General features: G+C 38.1%; 1 protein-coding gene across 2 annotated transcripts in view; it reads left to right on the top strand.

Moving 5' to 3' along the window:
• Positions 1 to 17157, top strand: part of KDM5A (lysine demethylase 5A) — a 133198-nt gene that overhangs the window by 38985 nt on the left and 77056 nt on the right. For both annotated transcript variants that reach the window (XM_037139864.2, XM_053662431.1), the window contains exons 9-10: positions 1306 to 1425; positions 2092 to 2250. In XM_037139864.2, the coding sequence (XP_036995759.2) occupies positions 1306 to 1425; positions 2092 to 2250 (279 nt within the window). The remainder of the gene's footprint in view (positions 1 to 1305; positions 1426 to 2091; positions 2251 to 17157) is intronic.

The raw sequence follows: 17157 nt of genomic DNA, 5'->3' as shown, positions 1-17157 counted from the left end.
CAGATTCTTTTAAAATTAGGCATAATAACACATGCATACATACATACTGTAAACACATTCCCAAAAGCTTCTTCTACTTTTTGTTCTTCAGTATTTAAAATCTCCAGGATGTTAAAAAAATTGTATTTTATCCTTACCTGAAGACATTTTTTTCATTGCTTTTAGGGTAAGAGAGAAATACTGATGTGAACGAGAAGCATTGATCAGTTGCCTCCTGTATGCACCCAGACAGGGAACTGTATAGGGATCAAACCTGCAATCTTCTGGGTATTGGACAATGCTCTAACCAACTGAGCCACATCAGCCAGGGCTAAAGTCTCCAGGATTTTTCAAGAGAGATCCTAAATGGAACTATAAAAATTGTGTTCTGACAGCTTGCCTTTCAAAGTTACCTTTTTTGACTATGGTTCGACAATTCTGTTTATTGTTGCAGATAAATGAGACTTTTGCTCAGAATGTTCATATGCCTGGAAAACAATAAAAATGAAGATAGGTTGTAGGTTAATATTTTTATTTTTAAAAGAATGTAAAAATCAGGCATGAAACTCTTTAGGAATTATGCATTCAATTTTTGTGCTACCAAAAAAACCTTGATGATATCTGTTAATATTTTTATTTGATTGTATAAATTATTCTTATTGAAAAGTTATAATGATGTCATTGTCATGAAATGCCTAGTCTGCTTACTTATTTTTACAAAATGTGATTGATATTGAAGGAAAGGAACTGGCTGGGTGTATCTAGGTGTATTCAGAGGTCTTTAAGGCCTTTGAATTGTTATTGAATACTTACTATTCTCAAGTCTCCATGATTCAGAAGCATATCTACCCTAAGTGAATATTTGTGTTAAGATATTTGTCATGGTAACTGATAGTGTGGGAAAACCATTCTTCTAGCTAGATATTCCAGCAATCCAGTGGATATACCTTTATCCATTGATCTCTTCTTTCTCCATGAACATTTATATTCTTTACAGCTAGATCCACAAATATACTGAAAATGATAGGCATCTGTAGCCTTAACTGCAAGTGAGTAGTCCTGTAGATGTTTGTCATGGTATCAGAGCTGAATGCCAACCTCAGAGTTTAAAGGTGTCTTATTACCATTTTCCTACAGGAAGACTGAAAAATGCAGTTGAGGTTCTAGAACATTATTTCCTAATTCCATATTGCAAGTAATTAATACTTGTTGTCTAGGATTGATAAGTTATCTTCATTAGGGAATGATCAAAGAAGGTGGTGCCTGAGAGCTGTAATACTTTAGTTCTATTTCAGTGAGTTCATCTTAGATATTTTTTCTTCCCAGGAATGTAATAAACCTCGAGAAGCGTTTGGATTTGAACAGGCTGTACGAGAGTATACACTTCAGAGCTTTGGAGAGATGGCTGATAATTTTAAGTCTGATTATTTCAATATGCCAGTCCATGTGAGTATTTATTTAAGTCTCTCTGAGAAAGTGTGAAGTCTAAAGCTTTTGGTTTGCTTTCTACCTAACATTTTGTAGAAAACAGGGACAGCATGAAAATGTTGATAGACCACCAAATGTAAAGACTAGGGGCCTGGAATCTGTATTTATTTCTTTCAGTCTCTAATATGGCATTGTGTACTTTCCTGTTAAGAAATACACATTGGTCTTTAAATTGTTTATTAGCCCCCATGGGAAATCATTTTCAGAAAAGCATGAAGTGTATGGCAGTTGCTGCTTTTGTTCAGTGATTTGTAATAATGAAGTTTACTTACTTTCCAAGGGGCTTTTTAAAATCCCTATCAAAAAAATTTGCCAAAGCTATTAAAATAAAGCCTTGATTTTCATGTTTCTTTTTTTCTCCTTAATGTCCTAGGTCATCTTTATCTTGAGAAGCAGCTTACAAAAAAGGCAGTTCAAGTTCATTATGTTTTTCTGGACATCTAAATTGTTTTTAGCTTTTCCCTATCAGTGGAAAAAGCTAGGACCCCAGTCTTTTCAACTGTGGGATGGGAGAAGGTCTTTCATTTTATCATGGGTTTGTGTTCACTTGTCCTGTGTATTAATGTTATAGTGGGTTCTCGTTACAGTGAATTAGTAATTATAACCTTTGTTTTCCTTGTATAGATGGTTCCCACAGAACTAGTAGAAAAGGAATTCTGGCGGCTGGTGAGCAGCATTGAAGAAGATGTTATTGTAGAGTATGGAGCTGATATCTCCTCAAAAGACTTTGGAAGTGGATTTCCTGTAAAGGATGGTCAGAGAAAAATGCTGCCAGAAGAAGAGGTGCAGAGCAGATAGTAATATTTAAACTTCCACTTACCCAAGCTGATTTAGTATTTGCATTGTAGAAAACTACCTTTCTCATTAATCATAAGGGGCCATGTTTATTTAAAATATTAAATATGTAAGATTTGGACAATATAATCTTCAGTCTTTAAAACCAATGCAGAGTACTTTAAAAAATTATTTAACTTTGCATTTAAAAACCAATTTAACTAGTTTAAAACGTTAACCCTAGCTCTTTCTGTTTGAAAATCTAGAAGGTAATTTAATTTAGTTTCCTTTAAAACCTGAGCAGGTAGGTTTTCAAATAATGCATTAAAATTCATAAAATAAAGTCCTGTCACTTAGGAGATGACCTCTATGTATAAAGCTGAATTAAGATGACCATTTATTTCTTTTTCTCTTCACTTTTGTCCTTGTCACTTTCTTTTTCATTTTCTTTGTAATTGGCAGATTAAATGTTTTACCTTTTATTAAAAGTCATACAGAGTTCTTTAAAAGTTACATAATGCAGAATTTACAATAAAAGGTATTTGTAAATCAGTTCTCTTAAGGTTACTATTTGCATGATACATCTTTTTCCATTCTTTTGCTTTTTTTTAAAATATATTTTATTGATTATGCTACTACAACTGTCCCATTTCCCCCCTTCATTCCCCTCCACCCTGCACACCCTCTTCCACCCACATTTCCCCCCTTTAGTTCATGTCCATATGTCATTAGTTCTTTAGCTTCTACATTTCCCATACTATTGTTGCCCTCCCCCCATCTATTTTCTACGTACCATCTATGCTACTTATTTTCTGTACCTTCTCCCCCCTTCTCTTCCTCCCACTCCCCTGTTGCTAACCCTCCATGTGATCTCCATTTCTATGGTTCTGCTCCTGATCTAGCTGTCCTCTTAGTTTGCTTTTGTTTTAGGTGTGGTTGTTAATAACTGTGAGTTTGCTGTCCTTCCACTGTTCATATTTTTTATCTTCTTTTTCTTAGATAAGTCCCTTTAACATTTCATAAGATAAAGGCTTGGTGATGATGAACTACTTTAACTTAACCTTATCTGAGAAGCACTTTCTGCCCTTTCAATCTAAATGAAAGCTTTGCTGGATAGAGCAATCTTGGATATAGGTCTTTGGATTTCATGACTTGGAATACTTCTTTCCAGCCCCTTCTTGCCTGTAAGATGTCTTTTGAGAAATCAGCTGAAAGTCAGATGGGAAGTCCTTTGTAGGTGACTGTCCCCTTATCTCTTGCTGCTTCTAGGATTTTCTTCTTCATTTTAATCTTCGGTAATGTAATGATGATGTGCCTTGGCATGTTCTTTCTTAGGTCCACCTTCTGTGGGACTCTGAACTTCTTGGACTTCCTGGAAGTCTGTTTTCTTTGCCAGATTGGGGAAGTTCTCCGTCATTATTTGTTCAAATAACCTTTCCATTTGTTGCTGTTCCTCTTCCCCTTCTGGTACCCCTATAATTTGGATGTTGGAACGTTTAAAGATGTCCTGGAGGTTCCTAAGCCTCTCCTCATGTTTTTGAATTCTTATTTCTTCATTCTTTTCTGTTTGGTTGTTTCTTTTTTTCTTCTGGTCCACTCTATTGATTTGAGTCTCAGTTTTCTTCTCATCACTGTTGGTTCTCTGAGCATTTTCCTTCATTTCACTTAGTGTAGCCTTCATTTTTTCATCTGATTTGTGACTAAAATCAACCAGTTCTGTGAGCATCCTGATTACCAGTGTTTTAAACTGTGCATCTGATAGGTTGGCTATCTCTTGGTCGCTTAGTTATATTAACTCTGGAGCTTTGATCTATTCTTTTGTTTGGACCTTTTTTTATTGTCTCACTCTGCCTGTTACTTACGGGGGACGGAGCCTTAGGTGTTCACCAGTGTAGGGCAACTCAGTGGCTGGGTTGTGACACTGTATATGGGGCAGGGGTCAGAGAGGGAACAATGGCATTTCCTCCACTCTCTGTTGGATCTCAGTCCTCTCTGACACTTCCCCCAAGCAAATTGGGCCCTTCTGGTGCTGGCTCCCAGGTGTGTGGGCTTGTATATGTTCTAGGACCCTGTGGGTCTCTCCAACGAACTTTCCCGTGAGGCTGGGATTCTCTCCCTGTGCATCAACCCCCACAGGTGTTTTCAGGCTTTATTTCCTGGCACTAAAAACCTGGGTCTGTCTCACTCCCCAATTTTGCCTGGTTTATCTGTGTGAGAACGTGGGACCGCCTGTGTGCCAGCGGTGCTTTTTGCACCTGATACCATAGCTTTTTGTGCTTTGACCCATCTCTGCTCAGCCACCTGACTCCACCCCACTTACAGGTCTAGATGGATTTGTCTGTTTTACCTCCTTGGTTGTCGGACTGCTATATAGTTCACTTTTCTGTCAGTTCTGGTTCTTATTTTGTTTCTAAATTGTTGCTGTTCTTATTTTGGTTGTGTGAGGAGGCACAATGTGTCTATCTATGCCTTCATCTTGGCCAGAAATCTCCATTCTTTTGCTTTGAAGCTGCTTGTTATCTTGGAATCTGAAGTGTCTATTGTAGGCAGTATATGATTGGGTCTTGCTTTTTAAATGTAGTCTGACATTGCCTTTCGGTAGGAGTATTTTGTCCATTTACATTTAATGTAGTTACTGATATGGTTGATTTATGTCTGCCATCTTACCATTTTTTATGTCTCTTGTCTTTCCTGTTTCTCTTTTATGGCTTTCTTTTGATGTTAAGCAGATGCTTTCTTGTAATATCATTTTAATTCCTTTGGGGGTATTTTTGGCTGTGTATTTTTGGCGATATATTATTGAGTTAATTAGTGATTCTAAGAATTATAATAGAAGCTTTTTTCTCTTTGAATAGCTTTATTTGACACTTTACATTTTTAACTTATTTCTGCTTCATGTTAATATTGACCTAATTCTGGTAAATACAGCAACTTTGAAACAGTGTCTCTTCATTTCCTCCTCTCTTTTGTTCATTGTACATTTTGTCTACATAGTGCATAAATACAACACAGCAATATAATTATTGCTTTTCTTACAAAACAATAATTTATTTTTAGAAAGGGGAAGGGAGGGAGAGAAACATTGTTGTTGCCTCTTGCATGCGCCCCAACTGAGGATTAAACCCACAGCCCAGGCATGTGTCTTGACTGGGAGTTGATTTGGCAGCCTTTCGCTTTACAGATTTATTTAGCCAACTGAGACACACTGGTCAGGGCTAATTATTGCTTTCAACCACCTTTCTTTCCTTTTAAAGTAAGAGAAGAGGGAAAAAATACTTTTAAAAAACATATTTACTCACATACTTACCATTTTTGGTTCTTTTTATTCATTCCTGTGGATCAAAGTTACCATTTGGGGTCATTTTCTTTTGGCCTGGAGGACTGCTTGTATTTGTAATGCTGGTCTGCTAGCAATGAATTCTTTCAGTCTTTGCTTATCTGGCAATGTCTTTATTTAGCCTTTTAGCTTTTCAAGAATAAATGTTTCTCAATTTAATTGTTTTATGCCTTTGATGAATTTCTAGTGCCATGATATATTATGGCACTAGAAATACCATATCCTGGTTTTGATACTTTTATCCAAATTTATCTTCAAGTACAGTTTTTTTGTCTATTTCTTCCATCCCAGCCTTCCCCACCCCGTGTTCCCCACCTCCCCCGCCCCATGCTCCCCACCTCCCTCCCATTTCCACCCCCCTTAGTTCTCCTCCCTGAGTCCTTCCTATTTGTTCCTCCAAATCCCTCCCCCTTTTTCCCCTTAAGTTCCCTTCCCTCTCCCCTCTGGCCACTGTCCCCTCGTTCTCTTTTTTTTTTTTTCTGCTTGTTTGTTTTGTTGTTTAGCTCCCTGTTAAAGGTGAGCTAAACAACAGGTATTTGTCTTTCAGCACCTGGCCTATTTCACTCAGCATAATGCTTTCCAGTTCTATCCATGTTGTTGCAAAAGGTAGTTTCTTTCTCTCTGCTGCATAGAATTCCATTGTGTATATGTACCACAATTTTTTGATCCATTCATTTACTGATGGGCACCTAGGTTGCTTCCAACTCTTGGCTATTGTAAATTGTGCTGCTATGAACATTGTGGTGCATAGGTTCTTTGATATTGATGTTTTAGGATTCTTAGGATATAATCCCAGCAGTGGAATTGCTGGGTCAAAAGGCAGGTCGATTTTTATTTTTCTGAGAAAAATTCCATACTGTTTTCCATAATGGTTGTACCAGTCTGCAATCCCACCAAGAGTGGACTAAGGTCCCCTTATCCCCACACCCTCTCCAACATTTGCTGTTTGTTGCTTTGTTTATGATAGCCATCCTGACTGGTGTAAAGTGGTATCTTATTGTGGTTTTAATTTGCATCTTTCTGATTGCTAGCGATATCGAGCATCTCTTCATGTGTCTCTGGATTTTCTGTATGTCCTCCTTGGAGAAGTGTTTGTTCAAGTCCTTTTCCCATTTTTTAATCGGGTTGGGTGTCTTCTTAGAGTGGAGTCGTGTACGTTCTTTGTATATTTTGGAGATTAAACCTTTGTCTGAGGTGTCATTGGCAAATATATTTTCCCATACAGTTGGTTGTCTTGCTAATTTAATACTGTTTTCTTTAGCCATGTAGAAGCTTTTTATTTTGATGAAATCCCATTTTTTTATTCTTTTATTTATATTCCTTGCTCTAGGGGACATATCAGTAAAAAAGTTGCTGCGTGAAATATCTAAGATTTTCTTGCCAGTGTTCTCCTCTAGGACTTTAATGAGGTCACAGCTTACATTTAAGTCTTTTATCCATCTTGAATTTATTTTGGTATATGATGTAAGTTGGTGTTCAAGTTTCATTTTTTTCCACGTAGCTGTCCAGTTCTCCCAACACCATTTGTTGAAGAGGCTATCTTTAATGCATTTTATGTTACTGCCCTCTTTGTCGAATATTGACTGTAGAGGGTTGGGTTTATTTCTGGGCTCTCTGTTCTCTTCCATTGGTCTATGTGCCTGTTTTTATTCCAGTACCAGGCTGTTTTGATTACAGTGGCCTTGTAATACAGTTTGATATCAGGTATTGTGATCCCTCCTACTTGGTTCTTCTTTCTCAAAAGTGCAGCTGCTATTCTGGGTCGTTAATGGTTCCATATAAATTTTTGAAGTGTTTGTTCTATGTCTGTGAAATATGCCATCGATACTTCAATAGGTATTGCTTTGAATGTGTGTATTGCTTTGGGTAGTATGGACATTTTGATGATGTTAATTCTTCCAATTCATGAACAAGGTATATGTTTCCATTTGTTTGTGTCTTCCTTGATTTCTTTCCTCAGGGCTGTGTAGTTTTCTGCCTACAGGTTTTTTACCTCCGTAGTTAGGTTTATTCCCAGATATTTTATTTTTCTTTTTACTATATCAAATGGGATTTTTTCGTTGATTTCTGCTTCTGCTGATTAATTGTTGGTATACAAAAATGCCTTTGATTTCTGGATATTGACTTTGTAACCAGCTGTTTTGCCAAATTCAGTAATTTGAGCAGTTTTTTCGTAGAGTCTATAGGATTTTCCATGTACACTATCATGTGATCTGCAAACAGTGACAGTTTTGCTTCCTCCTTTCCTATTTGGGTACCTTTTATTTCATTTTCTTGCCTGATCGCTGTGGCTAAAACTTCCAATACTATATTGAATAGAAGTGGTGAAAGTGGACATCCTTGTTTTGTTCCTGATCTTAGTGGAAAAACTTTTGGTTTTTTCCCATTGAGTATGATGTTGACTGTAGGTCTCTCATATATGGCCTTTATTATTTTGAGAAATGCTCCCTGTATTCCCATTTTGCTGAGTGTTTTTATCATAAATGGGTGTTGTACCTTATCAAAAGCTTTTTCCGCATCTATTGATATGATCATGTGATTTTTGTCTTTGCTTTTGTTTATGTGATGTATTACATTTACTGATTTTCAAATGTTGAACCATCCTTGCATCCCTGGGATGAATCCCACTTGATCATGGTGTATGATCTTTTTGATATATTGTTGGATGCGATTTGCCAATATTTTGTTGAGGATTTTAGCATCTATGTTCATCAGCGATATTGGCCTGAAGTTTTCTTTCTTTGTTCTGTCTCTATCTGGTTTTGGAATTAAGATGATGCTGGCTTCATAAAAAGAATTTGGGAGTTTTCCATCCTTCTTGATTTTTTGGAATAGTCTGTGGAGAATAGGGGTTAGCTCTTCTGAAATGCTTTGTAGAATTCTCCTGTGAACCCATCTGGTCCAGGGCTTTTGTGCAATGGGAGTTTTTTGATTACTGCTTCAATTTCTTTTGCTGTTATTGGTGTATTTAGATTTTCTGCTTCTTTTTCACTGAGTTTTGGAAGATTGTATTTTTCTAGAAATGTGTCCATTTCCCCTAGGTTTTCAAATTTCTTGGCATACAGTTCTTCATAGTAATTTCTTACAATCCCTTCTATTTCTGTGGTATCAGTTGTAATCTCTCCTCTTTCATTTCTGATTGTGTTTATTTGTGTCCTCTCTCTTCTTTTCTTGATGAGCCTACTTAGAGGCTTGTCTATTTTGTTTATCTTCTCAAAGAACCAACTCCTGGATTCATTGATCCTTAGAATTGTGCTCTTAGTTTCTATGTCATTTAATTCTGCTCTAATCTTGGTTATTTCCTTCCTTCTGCTTGCTCTGGGCTGTCTTTGTTGTTGTTCCTCGAGTTCTTGCAGGCGTAGGTTTAGGTTGTTTGTTTGAAATGTTTCTGTCTTCTTTAGGTAGGCCTGTATTCCTATAAACTTCCCTCTCAGGACTGCCTTCGCTGCGTCCCATAAGTTTTGGGTTGTTGTGATATCATTTTCATTTGTTTCCAGAAATGTTTTGATTTCTTCCCTAATTTCATTCTTGACCCATTCATTGTTTAATAGCATACCATTCAGTCTCCATGATTTTGGGTGCTTTGGGTTTTTTTGTTTGGGGTTGGTTTCCAATTTCAGTCCCTTGTGGTCAGAGAAGGTGCTCGATATGATTTCAATTTTCTTGAATTTTTTGAGGTTCATTTTGTGTCCTATCATGTGGTCTATCTTTGAAAATGTTCCATGTGCATTTGAAAAGAATGTGTATTTAGCTTCCTTGGGAATAAGGGCTCTATATATATCAGTTAAGTCCATCTCATCTAGGGTGTTGTTTAATGCCACAATATCTTTGTTGATAATTTGTTTGGAAGATCTGTCCATTTTTGATAGTGGGATGTTAAAATCCCCTACTATAATTGGGTTGCTGTCAATATTTTTCTTGAAGTCCTCTACGATTTTCTTGATATATTTGGGTGCCCCTATGTTTGGTGCATATATGTTTGCAATGTTAATCTCTTCTTGGTGGATTTTCCCCTTGAGTATAATGAAGTGACCCTCTGGGTCTCTCTTTATGGCCCTTTTTTTGAAGTCTATTTTGTCTGATATGAGAATTGCTACTCCAGCTTTTTTTTCTTGTCCATTTGCTTGGAAAAGTTGTTTCCAGCATTTCACTTTTAGTCTGTGATGGTCTTTTGTCCTGAGGTGGGTCTCTTGTAGGCAGCATATGTGTGGGTCATGCTTTCTTATCCATTGAGCTATTCTGTGTCTTTTGATTGGAGCATTTAATCCATTTACGTTTAAGGTTATTAGTGATAGGTACTTATTCATTGCCATTTTTTGTACCTGTGTTCCCTCTTTTCCTTCCTTCCCTTAAAGCAGTCCTTTTAGTCTTTTTTGTAGATCTGGTTTGATGGAGGCGTATTCTTTTAGGTTTCTTTTGTCTTGGAAGCTCTTTATTTGGCCATCTATCTTGATTGAGAGCCTTGCTGGGTAAAGTAGCCTTGGTTGTAGGCCTCTGGTTCTCATTACTTGAAATATTTCTTGCCATTCTCTTCTTGCTTGAAGTGTTTCCATTGAGAAGTCAGTAGCTAACCTTATTGGGGCTCCCTTGTATGTTACTTATTTTTTTCTCCCTTTAAGATTCTCTCTTTGTCTTGGAATTTTGCCATTTTGATGATGATGTGTCTTGAAGTGGGCTTCCTTGGGTTCCTCTTGATTGGGACTCTGTGTGATTCCTGGATTTGTGAGACTTTTTCTCTTATCAAATTAGGGAAATTTTCTCTCATTACTCATTGAAATATGTTTTCTATCCCTTGTTCTTCTTCTTCTCCTTCTGGTATTCCTATTATTCGGATATTATTACGTTTCATATTGTCTTGCATTTCTCTTAATCCCTCTTCATTCTTTCTGAGCCTCTTTTCATTTTCTTGCTCTGTCTGTGAGATGCTTTCTACCTTGTCCTCCAAGTCACTAATCCTATCCTGCGCTTCATCTATCCTACTTTTGAAACTTTCTACTGTGTTCTTCGATTCGGAAATTGTATTCTTCATATCCTCTTGTCCCTTCCTGATAGTTTCCATTTCCTTTTTCATGTTGATGTAGTTTGCAGATAGATCATTGTAGTTCCCCTGTAGTTTCTGGTAGTTCACTGTGAGCTCTTTGAACTTTGTAATAACCAGTGCTTTGAATTCACTATCTGATGGTTGATCAGCCTCTATTTCATCTAACATTCTTTCTGAAGTTTCTGCTTTTTCTTTCATTTGGGGATTGTTTCTTTGTCTTCCCATCATTTGAGACTCTTCTTGTTAGTCTCTGCTTCTAAAATCGATCTGTTCTGAAACTCTGGTTTTATGGTGTGAAGTTCTGTGGTATGATCCTTGTGAAGTTCAGTGGTGCAGACTCCTTGAAGTTTCTTGATGTTCTTCGTCTCCACCTACTTTCACTCTGGTCCTCGCGCTGGTCCCTGCGTTGTTCGCCTACCACTGCTGAATGTCCCGGCTCTAGTAGCCGCCTCCTCAAGCGCCCAGACCCGTTACTACGGTAGTGGCACAGGGGCCAAGAATGTCCCGGCTCCTGTACCTGACTCCTGCCGCCGCCCAGGGCCGTCACAGGGGTTTGGAGTGTCCTGGCTTCCCTACCTGACTCCCCGGTGTCCAGTCCCGTCGCTGTAGAAGTGGCACAGGGGCTGGGAATGTCCCGCCTCCGGTACCTGACTCCCCAGCGTCCAGAACTGTCGCTATGGGAGCGGCACAGGGGCTGAGAATGCCTCGGCTGCGTAGCTGACTCCTCTGCCTCCCTGGACCGTCACAGGGGTTTGGAGTGTCCCAGCTTCCGTACCTGACCAAATTTATCTTAGTTTTCTATGGAGAGGAATTGCCCAACCTTTTGACATTGCCATTGCTGGAAGTCCTTTACAATGAAAAGCTTACTCCTACCCAAAGTTACAATCTGACCGAGGCAGATTCTATTTCTTCTTCTAGTGTATTCTTTCAAATGTATTGTATCTCTCTTCAAGTAGTTATATATTCTAGATACAAAGTTGCACATTCCTTTTAAAGAATAACTGGGAGTATAGTACTTAACATGGTTCTGTATATGACATCTATTTTTTGAGTCCCATCATGCTTTACCTAGTCTATCTTAATTCTTTATAGCATTACTTATCAGTTTATTGATGGTACCATCTCATCTTTTGTTACGCTTGCCATGTATTCAGAAATATCTAAGCATTTAATATGGGCTGAATGAAGTTTTTATTTATTTATTTTTCTTTGTGACCAAAAGTTGTAGTTTTTGGCTTTCTCATTATTTAGCATTATTTATTTATTTATTTTCCTCTTGCGATCATAGAACACACAGGTTAGAATAATCAGATTAGGATAAAATTGATTTGAGAATAGACATTAGGTTTTACTAAGGGAGAAAGCGTATACTTACAGTGGATGGAGAACATAGGTTATATACAGATGTTTTTATACAGAGTTTCGTGTTGGAATGTACAGATGTTAAATTCATGAAATTAAACCTGGTATATATAAGTATAAAGAATTGCATCAGTCTGAGTTTGTTCATACCCTACTATTAGCAAATGGTAGACAATGAACAATTATTGGAAAGAGACTTTGTTTTATAGGTCTTGCCTTTTTCTGAATTTTTTTTTATGTTTTGAAGTTTTAAGTTGTTCTTAAATATACATTTACATCTTCTAACCTCAGAGATAAGGTCACAGCTTTTAAAGATTATTCTAAGTGGCAACCCCAAATAACTAATACTAATAATGTAAATATTAACTCTTCTTCATGTTTGAGTTTTGTACGAATGTACATTTATCTATTTCTACTTCTGTATCATAAGAATGTGTAGTAATGTGTAGTAATGCTGGGTTTTAAAGATACCACCCGTAGTATGAGGAGATAGGAGATACAACTCTTTTTCTAGACCAGATTGTGGATTTGTTATTTATTTTCTCAGCAATGATGTTTAACTCATTTCTGTTTTTATGTTTTTTTTTATTGATTATGCTGTTACAGTTGTTCTATTCCCCCTTTCATTCCCCTCCACCCTACCCCCCCATCCCCACCATTACTCCCCCTTTAGTTTATGACCATGTGTCTCAAGTCCTTTAGATTCTATATTTCCCATGCTATTCTTGCCCCCCCCCATCTATTTTCTATCTACTGTCTATGCTACTTATTTTCTGTACCTTCTCCCCCCTTCTCCTCCTCCCACTCCCCTGTTGCTAACCCTCCTTGAGATCTTCATTTCTATGTTTCCACTCCTGATCTAGCTGTCCTTTTAATTTGCTTTCGTTTTAGGTGTGGTTGTTAATAACTGTGAGTTTGCTGTCCTTTCACTGTTCATGTTTCTTTAACTTCTTTTTCTTCGATAAGTCCCTTTAACATTTCATATAATAAGGGCTTGGTGATGATGAACTCCTTGAATTTGACCTTATCTGAGAAGCACCTTATCTGTCCTTCCATTCTAAATGAAAGTTTTGCTGGATAGAGCAATCTTGGTTGTAGGTCTTTGGATTTCATGACTTGGAATACCTCTTTCCAGCCCCTTCTTGCCTGTAAGGTCTCTTTTGAGAAATCTGCTGACAGTCTGATGGGGACTCCTGTGTAGGTGACTGTCCCCTTAGCTCTTGCTGCTTCTAGGATTCTCTCCTTCATTTTAATATTGGCTAATGTAATGATGATGTGCCTTGGTGTGTTCCTTCTTGGGTCCAACTTCTTTGGTACTCTCTGAGCTTCCTGGATTTCCTGGAAGTCTATTTCCTTTGCCAGATTGGGGAAATTCTTCTTTATTATTTGTTCAAATAAGTTTTCCACTGGTGGCTGTGCCTTTCCCCCTTCTGGTACCCCTATTATTCAGATGTTGGAGCGTTTAAAGATGTCCTGGAGGTTCCTAAGACTCTCCTCATTTCTTTGAATTCTTGCTTCTTGATCTTTTCTGTTTGGCCATTATTTGCTTTCTTCTGGTCCACTCCATTGATTTGAGTCCCAGTTTCCTTTTCATTGCTATTGGTTTCCTGTGCAGTTCCATTCATTTCAATTATTTTCGCCTTCATATATTTGTCTAATTTGTGGCTATAATCAACGAGTTCTGTGAGGATCCTGATCACCAGTGTTTTAAACTGTGCGTCTGAGAGTTTTGCTATTTCTTCATCACTTAGATCTATTGGCTCTGGGGCTTGAGATTTTCTTGAGCCATTTTTGGTCTGTTCGCACCCTTTAAGTGTGAGAAGCGGCACCTTGGACTCTCAGGTCCCTGGGTTGTGACGCTGTACGTGGGGGCGTGGTCAGAGCGGGGAAATGGTGATTCCCCCCTCTGCTGTTTCTCTCTGCTGGGTGAGGAGCAGCGCCTTAGGTGGTTCACCTGGGCCGGGCCACTCAGAGTCACTGGGTTATTATGCTGTATGTGTAGGTGGGGTCAGAGCAGGGAAATGGCGGCGCCCTCCACTGCCGCTTGCCACGGGGTCCCGCCGGGCCCCGGTCCAACCGCTCACTCCCTCGCCTGTCCACCCGCGCACAAATGCGTGACCACAGTCAACCCGCAGCCCCGCTGCCCCGCTGTCTCCCCCGTGGTCGCTTGCCTGGTCACTAACACGGTCCCTCACTAGGTCCAACCCTGCGCCTGGATTCCGCGCGCCTGAGTCTGTCTGGCCGAGTCCTCCTGTGCAACCCTGCTTCACCAGCCACTGGTTTCGCCCCTTACCGGTCAGGCTGAAGAATTTGTTCTTAATGGACTTCCGAAGATTTCAATTTTCCGTGTTCTGGCTATGTTTTCTGTTGCTAATATTTAGTTGTCTCTAAACTTGGTTGTGTGAGAAGGCACGGCACATCCACCTATGCCTCCATCTTGGCGGAAGTCTCTCTGTTTTTATGTTGAAGGTTGGAGAGAACCCATTTATCACAAAAGGATTGTAAGGACTAATTAGAAAATGTGTATAAAGTCTTCAGACTTTTTATATTTTATGTCAATTTGTTACTGTCCTGTGATTTTGTTAGAATAATAGATGACCACTAGTTTTTCACAAGAAAAATACATTCATTTTATGGGTTAGCCTTGGGTATCTGATAGTATGCATTTCTGGTATTACAGCATAGTGGAAAAGTACTGTCAAAGTTAGTGTATTTGTCTTATGAGTGCAGTGTGTTCTACAAACGGCTTTTGAAGAATACAGATAGCATAGAACTTGAAACCTTGGGAATATTATTTTTTTCTTTGTTCTGTATTAAATCATTGACTGAATCCTGTCAATTCATTTTTTATTATTTTCTCTCGGATTAACCTCTTTTTGTTCCCACTACTACCTTCCTTTTCTTGGTCTTACCACATCTTGTTGGGATGGTTGCCATGGTCTTACATAATAACTACTTGTGTTGGGATTCCCTGTGACCATCTCCAGGTTTAGGGATTTTCTAGGAGGACTCATGGCTGTGGTTTATTACAGTAAATAGGTACAAAGGAAATCAGCAAAGGGAGAAGATGTGAGTGAGTTCAAAGTCCAGGGAAAACCATCTGTAAGCTTTCAAGAGTGCTCTCCCAATGGAGTCACAGAGGTGCACTTAAGTTATTTCAGTATCAAATTGACAATGAATGAAATGTTACTTACCAGGAACCTCATTAGAGATGGTGCTCGAGGTTTTTGAAAGCTAGCAACATAGACACCCTCTGCCCAACATATATACCAAGATTCAGATTCCTGGAAGGAAGACAAGTGCACATAAACCACATTGCACAGTCTAGGCCCTGTGAGCCACTCAGTCACTGTAAGGAACTCTGTATCATGTGAGTTTCCAAATGCCAACCAAGGGCCAAACTTTAAGCAGGCCTTTGAGGGATAGCAATCCTAGGCCTGCCATATTAATTGTTTTTTGCTTAGTGCTTCTCTCTGCAGTCTTTCTTATGGTTTTATTTCACTTAAAATTTTAAGATTGGTAGGTCTTTGGGAGTTCATTATCTAAGTCTGTCTACTTTTGTTTATATTGAAATTTCCATAATCATAAGTTTAAAATATTTAAGATGCATTTGTTTTCCCTTTTGTAGGTAAGATTAAATTCAAGCTTTTTAGTTTGAAACTTAGTATTAAAGATCCAATCTTTTTTTCTGGTCTTAATTCCTGTTTTACCAAGTATGACTGTTCTACTCTGCCCCTTCATCAGATAGACCGCTATATTCTGTCATTTACTTTCAGATCTTACCTATCCTTTCAAGCTCCACTCAGCTTCTTTATTTTCCACAACCTTTTCTTTACAATTCCAACTCATGATGACTACTATTTTGCTGTCCTCAAAAGAACTATAGAATTTACTGTTTCGTCTGTATTTGTAATTTAATACATATTGCCTTGTCTTGGAACTTTTGTATATAGGTCTTAGGTCTTCAACTAGATTCATTATTTTTTCAGCCAACCACCTAATCAACTAAAAAATGTATTGAGTAGTATTTTTAAAGCTTCTTCATTTTAAAGCCTTCATATCTATTTATTCTTATTGGAATTCCTAGTCAAAACTATGTTGAATTTTATTTTATCCTCAGTGACTTTTCTTAAAGTCCTCACTCAAGGGTAATTTTATTTTCTAAGAGAGAGGAGAAGCAGGGTGTGGGGAGAGAGAGATCAATTGGTTGCCTCTAGTACATGCCCACACCGGGGCTCGAGCCTGCAACCATTTTTGGTGTATGGGATGACTCTCCAATCAAGCCACTCAGCCTGTGCTGTCCTCTGTGATGCTTCAGTGTACTTTGATAGTTTTCATTTCTGTTATGCATTATGGGTGATATCCTCAAATATGTCTGTTTCACAGATTCTCTCTTCAGCTTTGTCATTGTGTCAGTGTTGAGTGTTTTATTTTTAAACTCTGTATTATGGAGAGTCTCAAGTGTATAAAAATAAATGTAATAATATACTTACCTTCCTCCCTCAGTACCTGTCATCCAGGTTCAACAGTTATCAACCTTCTACTGGCAGGCAGTTGGATTCTGTTATGTTTCCTATATTCAGTCATTCTGATATCACATATCACACATCCTTTGGAAATCTCACACTATACTTCTGCAAGAATGGTAGTGAAAAAGGCAAATAACATCTTAGTATTATTAAGAAAATAGTTTGACTTTGCAGATCCCCTGAAATAGTCTTGGGCTTCCTAGACCCCAATTTGAGGAATGCTCTTTACAAGGATAAGAACTTTTAAGTCTATCTCATACGGTTTTAGGGGTGGGTGTTTGGTATTCGATGTCCAGTGCTTATATTTGTTAGAGACCTCTATGAAAATTCAGACAATTGCTTTCATTCTAGCTTTGCTTTCTTTCTTTGTTTCTGGAAACTGGGAATCATTTTCTCTTGAGTCCATCTATGAAACAAATGTTTTGTTATCATAATTTATCTAATATTTCTAGATGAGGTTGTAATGAGGGGGTTGGTCATGTTGACTTTTCTGCATCATCTCAATCTTTAGTGTTGCCACAAATTCACGATTATGTGTCCTACTATGTCCTCATTATGTGGCACCATTCTAAAAGTATAGTGATAGATATTTTTGGAAGTTATGCTGCTGGGCATAAAGCAGAACTATAATAGTGACCTATTAAAAT

This window comes from Artibeus jamaicensis, unplaced genomic scaffold (genome assembly GCF_021234435.1).
Source record: "Artibeus jamaicensis isolate MK-2021 breed Jamaican fruit bat unplaced genomic scaffold, CSHL_Jam_final contig_1028, whole genome shotgun sequence".
Taxonomy (NCBI): Eukaryota; Metazoa; Chordata; class Mammalia; order Chiroptera; family Phyllostomidae; genus Artibeus; species Artibeus jamaicensis.
This window is presented reverse-complemented; position numbering and strand designations above follow the sequence as displayed.